This window comes from Mytilus edulis, chromosome 12 (assembly GCF_963676685.1).
Source record: "Mytilus edulis chromosome 12, xbMytEdul2.2, whole genome shotgun sequence".
In the NCBI taxonomy this organism is placed as follows: Eukaryota; Metazoa; Mollusca; class Bivalvia; order Mytilida; family Mytilidae; genus Mytilus; species Mytilus edulis.
This window is the reverse complement of record NC_092355.1, coordinates 10,630,922-10,638,589: the sequence shown is the minus strand read 5'-3', so window position 1 is coordinate 10,638,589 and position 7,668 is coordinate 10,630,922. Positions and strand designations below refer to the sequence as shown.

At 31.3% G+C, this 7,668-nt stretch overlaps 1 protein-coding gene and 1 pseudogene across 1 annotated transcript; one reads left to right on the top strand and one right to left on the bottom strand.

Moving 5' to 3' along the window:
• The first annotated feature begins 1,631 nt into the window (after positions 1-1,631).
• Positions 1,632-5,026, top strand: LOC139497415 (P2X purinoceptor 7-like). The gene is made up of 3 exons (XM_071285632.1): positions 1,632-2,050; positions 3,594-3,815; positions 4,873-5,026. Exons 1-3 carry the CDS (start codon positions 1,824-1,826, stop codon positions 5,024-5,026), a joined length of 603 nt encoding a protein of 200 aa, XP_071141733.1. The 5' UTR covers positions 1,632-1,823.
• Positions 5,027-5,676: 650 nt separating this feature from the next.
• Positions 5,677-7,668, bottom strand: part of LOC139497104 (uncharacterized) — a 39,574-nt pseudogene continuing 37,582 nt past the window's right edge.

Genomic DNA, 7,668 nt, shown 5'->3' with positions numbered 1-7,668 from the left:
TTAGGTGACTTTAAAATTTAATTGAACCTTTCAATTGGTTGACCTATTTGTAACAAAAGAAAAATGTCAACTTGCATGCCTATAATTTCCAGTTATTCAAGCTGGCTATGTGACACGATAAACTGCCGTGTGTGTTACACAAGCTTTACAAAACAAGTCATTCATAGTCAATAATTAAATAAAACACATAATATATTATATCATGATTCCCTTATATAATATGGTAAACAACCTTCTTTCCAATACATTCTGACATTCCCCAGCAACAATGTCTTTCATAGTTATTTACACATTCTTTTATTACATATTTCAAATACAAAATGCAATTTTTCTATAATCTTATTTTGTGCTTTATAGTTGATTGTCACATTTTAGTTGATACCAGCAATTAAAAATCAAACATAGCAAATACAAAACAGTATACAAAACGTATAAAAATGTCAATGGGGCTTTTTTATATAGATTTGATAGATGTAAGCAATAGTGATTTAACACATTGTGCATAGTTTCCTGATCAGTGGGAGCAAATTAGATTATTATTCAAATTTAACTCTTTTAGTAAAAAAACATAATTAGATTATTTAATATATAAAGGAAAAAAATCAAACATGCACCTGATCATGTTCATAACGAATTATTGAATGCAATTTTTTTTTTTTTCAAATCTTTAGTTAACTTGTATCAAGTTTCCTTTTATTATGTGATGTATAATAACATGTAGTCTTGTTACTTTTGCATATTTATTTTAGCACCCTTGTCATCCTTTTCAAAGACGTCGAGAACTTTGGGAAATAATGAGCAGACACTTGTGTATGACTAGACATATAATAAATCAATCACTTGCTTAGAGTATAAGTCTGTTTGCACTACTTAATGTTTATTTTGTGTCAAATGTTAACATTTTTTCTTCTTTTTTGTTAGTTTTGTTAACAATAATGTTTAATAAAAGGGTTTTCATATTTGATTCAGCAACTCCCAAAAGATATCATAAACACTTGTCCCTGCAAATTTAAAGCAAACAATATTAATAAAACATGTTATGCGAAAGATTTTATTATGATTGCGAATATTTTAAAAGTCACAAGTCGTTGCCTTTCAAACATAACCTTTACAAGTAGTAAATAAAACAGCAAATTACTATTGTATAATTATTATATTTTGACCCAAAGGAGTAAAGTTACTTTGTACAATTGATATGAGATATTATTTCTTTGATTTTTATTGTTAAATTATTTGCTTTGAGAATAAGGTAAAAGTGTTCGAATTCTAGGTGCGGAATGTTGTTACCAGGACAGCAGTAACAATAGAACAGAGTCGTGATTGAACATGAATAATAAATTAAAATCTATTTTCTGTGATTAGGTTTAACGACTTTATATTTCATTCCTTTTTATGACTATGACTATATAGAAAAGAATAACATAACAACTAAATTTAAAACTCATATAAGTAATTTGAATGAACTACGGTGAGAAATTTTAAATATCTATCAGTTCTACTAAAATCAGTTTGGAGGTCGCCAGGTACTTACACTGATTGGTGATCGTATGCTGCATCTTAAAGATCACAGGAAACGATTTTTAAATTTTGTTTTTATTTATTAGATATAAACTTCTTATTTGTTTTATTCGAAAAAAATCAGAATTATTGTCAAAATCCGTATTTATATCCATAAAACCCCCTCCGAAAGTTCTGTCAGTATCGGGTGTGTTCATGACTTACTTCCCTTGAATTGAATCTTTTGTCTACGTCATACGTGCCATAGCTTTGTTTACAGCTGATCACCATGCGTATTATACAACTGATATAAAAAATTGTTAAGTATGTCTAGTTCCGGAGCAAGTGATGTTGACGAGTTACCAGAATTAGGAATAAAAGGTTCGTCTGTGCATCCGTATCAGTATGAACCAACAGTTCTCCCGGGAAGAGTTATTTCCGAGTCGGAAAGTGACCCTGACAGTGACACTGACAGTGATAGCAAGTTGGATGCATCGGACGACGATATGCCATTGCCGGGATTAGAAACAGAAGTAGATGACATTAGCTTATGGTAAATCAGCCCTTATTTTTATTCAGTTCTGAAAATAATTTAAAAAAATGCATACTGCAATGTTAAAACGGAGTCGGGGTAAAAAAAAAGGGGGGGGGGGGTATTGTTGTTGTTTTCTCTTCGTAAACAAATGCGGCTAAAAGTCATTTTAACTTATGCTATAGTATGTCTATATACTAAATCAAAATAAATTTTTTTTCTTACTTACTTTCTTTTTTTTTTTTTTTACAAGAACGCAAATAAGGCTTACAGACCAGCTTGTATTAGTATATATATAGAAATGTAAAGTGATGTACATGTAGGCGGAAATAATATAAAAAAGAAGATGTGGTATGATTGCCAATGAGACAACTATCCACAAAAGACCAAAATCACACAAACATTAACAATTATAGGTCACCGTACGGCCTTTTAAAATAACATTCATGTATCTTGTCCCATGGCCATGGGTGTTCATACTATTAAGAATTCATCATAACTTTACAATTTCCATTGTAAAAGCATGCACATGACATACAAAAATATATAATCTTGCTCACACACACAGTATTTAATTATAAGCAGGCGAGATTGCTCATAATTTTCCCAAAACAAGAATGTTTACTAAAAACATGTGCAAATACATGTACTTGTCAAAGAAGTTGGCACTCGTCTCATCAGATATAACTCTATATTCATTACAACTCTTTTTCTGATAGAAGGCCACTCTGCATGTGTAATGAGTATAGCCCTGTAATAGCTTTCTTTCAGGTAAAACAAATAAATGTCTCGACAATTGTATCAAAATTGAAAGTTGGTGTTGACATTCACAACTATTTGCCCATTTATTTTACAAGGTAATTGTTCTTATTAGAATATAAAAGTTGTCTTATAAATAGGAAAAAATCGATGAGAAAATTATTTTGGAGCAAGAATTTCAGATGTTGTGTACATGGTGTATGTACACTGAATGTTCATATGTTCATAAAAACAAAACAAAGATTTTCATTACTGTGTCAGTTCAAAATCAATCATCCCTGCTTGCATGGTTAGTACCTATATCAGCTCCACTATTATAAACGGTGGTCATGATCATAGTGAAAACACAAGTGAATGGATTAAAAAAAGGAGCTAGTGTCGTCATCAGTGGCGGATCCAGAAATTTTCATAAGGTTGGACCTGCTTCGGTCATGTTTTGAACAGTGATTCCCTAAATAAGCAACCATTTTTTTTTCATAGAAAAGAGGGGACCCAGCCCCTTATTTTTTTCATTTTTTATTTCTTTTCTATATATGGACCCATTAGAATTTATAAGGATTTTTTTTATCAATAAATTTCTTTTTGTATTGTTAACATACTTCCTTTTGGTTAATGTTTTCTTCTTGTTGGTAATATATTTTTCTCCCTGTAGCTAATAAGTCATTGAGACCACTTTGACAACAGGCTCTTTTTTTACCCTGAGTCCCTGACAAATACTTAATCAGGTTCTTGTACCCTTATTTTGCCTTTGTTTACCTTTTTCCAGAACAGCCATTAACATAATTGTTGTATTTGGTTCTTATAGGTGTTCCTGTAGCAGATGTTCAGCAATGCCAACAAGGAGAGAGTGCAAATGTTGCCGGAATACTAATGTTGTGGACAGTAAAGTAGAGGAAGCTGACTTGAAATGTATTACAGAGCATGAAGGATTTCAAGTAAACTGTCTGAACCAGTACGTTTTAGAGACAACATATTATGAATATGTTCAGGATAATGGACCGTTAGAGGACAATGCCATGATTCATGAGTAAGATATTTTCAAATACAACTAAAGTCACAAAATGATGAATAAGTTTTGGCATTTACATAATCAAATTCATGATTCTTTGAATTTTTCTTAAGATGATTTATTAACAAAAATCAACAAGACCAAATACATGGATTATATTTTCAAAGGCAAGTCTGCAAGGGGCTGTTGGTTCTCTAGATTCGCTCAATTAAAAGAATGAGACAATATATTTATATTAACGTTTAATAGCAATATTTAGACCATGTAAATAATATCAATTCTGGCCCTTTATACAGTAATCTTCCTGTAGGTACAAATGTACCTATCCCAAGTCAAGATATTGAAATTTATGGGTTTTTTGCTTGTTGTTGTATTTCATTTTATTTCTGATTTTGGTACATCATATAAAAAGATAAATCGAGCTGTTGATTTTTCCTGTTTGAAGTATTTTAAATGTGGGTATATAACTGGTCCCTTTGTTATCACAATGCATGCGAGTCAATGATCTACATTAAAGGCTCAGCTGTACCAGAACCTACATGTATAATTTCTGACTTGTACAAGTTGTGAATGCTTGCGGCTTTTGCTAGGGAAATGTCTCATTGGCAGTTATACTAAATCTGATTTTTTCATATATACAACATTGTAAAAACAATTTCACAAGTAATAAAATATACAAAGTACTTTATTAAACATGGTTTAGAAACCCCCACAATGATTAAGTATACAATTTACATAATGAACAATAATGTGTTCATATATTGTACATGTACATGTACATATGAATGCCCCTATTGCACTACTATTTCTATGTTTAGTGACAAAAAATTGTGGTCAAAATGTTAAACTCTAATTTGAAAGTAAAGTTATAAAGATCATATCATAATTATAAAGAACATGTGCACTTGGGTTCAAGTTGATTGATTTCTTAAAAACTACCTTGACCAAGAAAATTTACCAAAAGCAAGACAGATGCACAGACCAAAAGTACAAGATACCCCTAATTAGGACATTAAAAAATTTAGTGAGTTGGGGGAAATTCCAATAATTCTCATTAAAACTTGTTTCATTTTAGGACTTATAGATACTTGGCTTACAGAAGGTTTGTAAGATGGGTTTGGCACAAACTGGGAAAGAAAAACAGAAGGATTTTGCCATCATGTGTTGTTACCGCCATTAGAGGTGCTTTTCCATCCCAGGAATACTGTGCATTCAAATATCCAAAATAAAAATATAAACACTTTGTGTAGGAATTTGTTAAAATTATTATATTATTCTGTTGTCATTTAATTCAAATTTAACTTATAAAAAATAAGATGTGGTATTATTGCCAATGAGACAACTATAGACAAAAGACCAAAATGACACAAAGATTTAACAACAATAGGTAACCATACAGCCTTCAACAATGAGCAAAGCCCATACCGCATAGTCAGATATAAAAGGCCCTGATAAGACAATGTAAAACAATTCAAACGAGAAAACTAATGGCCTTATTTATGTAAAAAAATGAACGAAAAACAAATATGTAATACATAAACAAACGAGAACCACTGATTTACAGGCTTCTGACTTGGGACAGGCACATACATAAATAATGTGGTGGGGTTGAACATGATAGCAGGATCCCAACCCTCCCCTAACCTGGGACAGTGGTATAACAGTACAGCATAAGAACGAACCATCAGATAGGCCAAAAATACCAGTTGACGTGGCCCGGTACTTATACATCCCTACACAAAAAGACAAAATGAACAGATCTGAGAGAACTCACAGTTATCTGATGGCTAGTTCAAAGCCACAAACAACTAATAAAAAAATCATGCATCTAAGACTAAAGACTTGTTTGTTTTTTAAATTTTCAGAAAAATTTTACAAATTTATATTTTGAAATAGTTTAATGAATTTTTCAAAGTATTTTTATCCTGTGCTCAGTAAGTTTAGAAGTTTGTCAGTTCAATATTAATAAGTTGAAATATACATTGTTGTCTCTCTGACACATTCCCCATTTCCATTTTTAATTTTATATACATGATAAATAAATGAATTAGTGTTTATTCCAAATTAAATCTTGATTTGTGGTTATCAACAATGTCTGCCTTGGGGGGATGAGGTTTACTGTGTGATAAAGGAGGAGGTCGGACTTTATCGTCACGTCGTCTTTCTGCAATTGCTTCACTGTAGCTCTTTAGACGCTCCCTTCTGAACAGCAGATCCTGGAATAGTTCTTGAACATAACCTGAAAAAATAATAAAATGTTTATCTACAAAGTCTACAAATTATTCTTCAGGAACAGGTATCAACAAATTTGCACTTGAAAGAAAACAAGACTTTTTTTATATTTCAACAAGTAGAAATACATAGAAAAAAGTTAGTGATGAAATTATTTTTACATATATATCAAAAGGAGGATGTGGTATGATTGCTAAATGAGACTACTCTCCTCAAGAGACCAACATGACGCAGAGATAAGCAACCTCAGATCAATAAAGACTTAAACAAGGAGCAAGGCCCATAACAGCTAGTCGGCTATGCCCCATGATGTCAAAGAAAATACAATTCAGAAGAGAAAACTAATTACTTAATTTATGTACTTTGTACAAAATAATTAACATATTACACAACATCAATTGCAAATAACAATTGAATTCAAAGTCAATAACAAACTAATGAAAATAAAATGCTCTGCAGGATGCAGCTTGATATGACCACAAAGGTGAAACTTTTGAACAGTTGGGGTGGGTATGGACACAACATTTAAGCCTGATACAGCTCTAAATTTAGATTGAGATTACATTTTTGACACAGCACAGGTTTCTGACAAGAATGAATATGGTCAAATTCATTATTTAACTTTAAATTTACCCATTATGGTCCAATATCCAAACTCTAAATACAGTGTTAGATTCAGAATATAAAAAATGTCCAAGAATTCCAAAAAATATTTTTTTGCACCTATTTGACCTCAATGTTGACCAATTTGATATAACATGGCCCGATAACCAAAGAACCCTATCAATCCAATATTTGTTAAATTTTGAACTCTCTCAACCTTTTGCAGACTAATTTGAAAACAAGACCCATAATTACAATTCTAAATATTCAGTTGGATTCGGCATATCAAAGAAACCCAATAATTTAATTTCAGATTAAATTCAAAACAGTTTGATTTTTGACCGTTTTGACCTCAAAGGGGACTAATTTGATAAAGGGGCCCAAAAATCAAAATACATGGTTACTATAGGTTAGATTCAGAAAACCAAAGAACCCCATATTTCAATTTTGTTGAAATCACAATAAGCTTCATCTTGGACACTTTGAACCTTATTGTACACTAATTTGAAAATGGGACCCAAAATTACAAGTCTAAATATACATGTACATTACACATTACAAGTCAGCATATCAAAAAACCACAAAATTGATGAAATAATAAATGTTTAATTTGGGACCATTTTGACCTGAAACTTTTAAAAGGGACCAAAAATCATATATCTAAATACATGGTTTAATTCAGCAAACTAGAGAACCCCATATAATTTATCTTTGTTGAAATCACACTAAATATAATTTTTGACCCTTTGAACCTTTATGTAGACCAATTTGAAAACTGCACCCCCTCCCCCTCCAAAAAATCAGTTAAATTTGGCATAACAAAGAACCCCAACAATTCATTTTTTGATGAAATCAAAGAAAGTTAAATTTTGGACCTCTTTTTGACCAATTTAAAACAGGCCCAAATTCCCAAAATGAAAGAACTCAAGAAATCCGGAATAAAATCCCCTTGAAATTGGTAAAGAAATAAGCAACTTATAAGTATAAGAAAAGTATTTTTTTTGGAACCTAATTCCAAAACTGCTAGGACCATAGT

What these genes read in the sequence shown, in the direction of transcription:
- LOC139497415 (XM_071285632.1), top strand. Translation starts at nt 1,824, where the DNA reads ATGTCTAGTTCCGGAGCAAGTGATGTTGACGAGTTACCAGAATTAGGA. An exon ending in GTAGATGACATTAGCTTATG is followed by an intron (nt 2,051 to 3,593) that starts GTAAATCAGCCC and finishes TGGTTCTTATAG; the next exon opens with GTGTTCCTGTAGCAGATGTT. An exon ending in GACAATGCCATGATTCATGA is followed by an intron (nt 3,816 to 4,872) that starts GTAAGATATTTT and finishes GTTTCATTTTAG; the next exon opens with GACTTATAGATACTTGGCTT.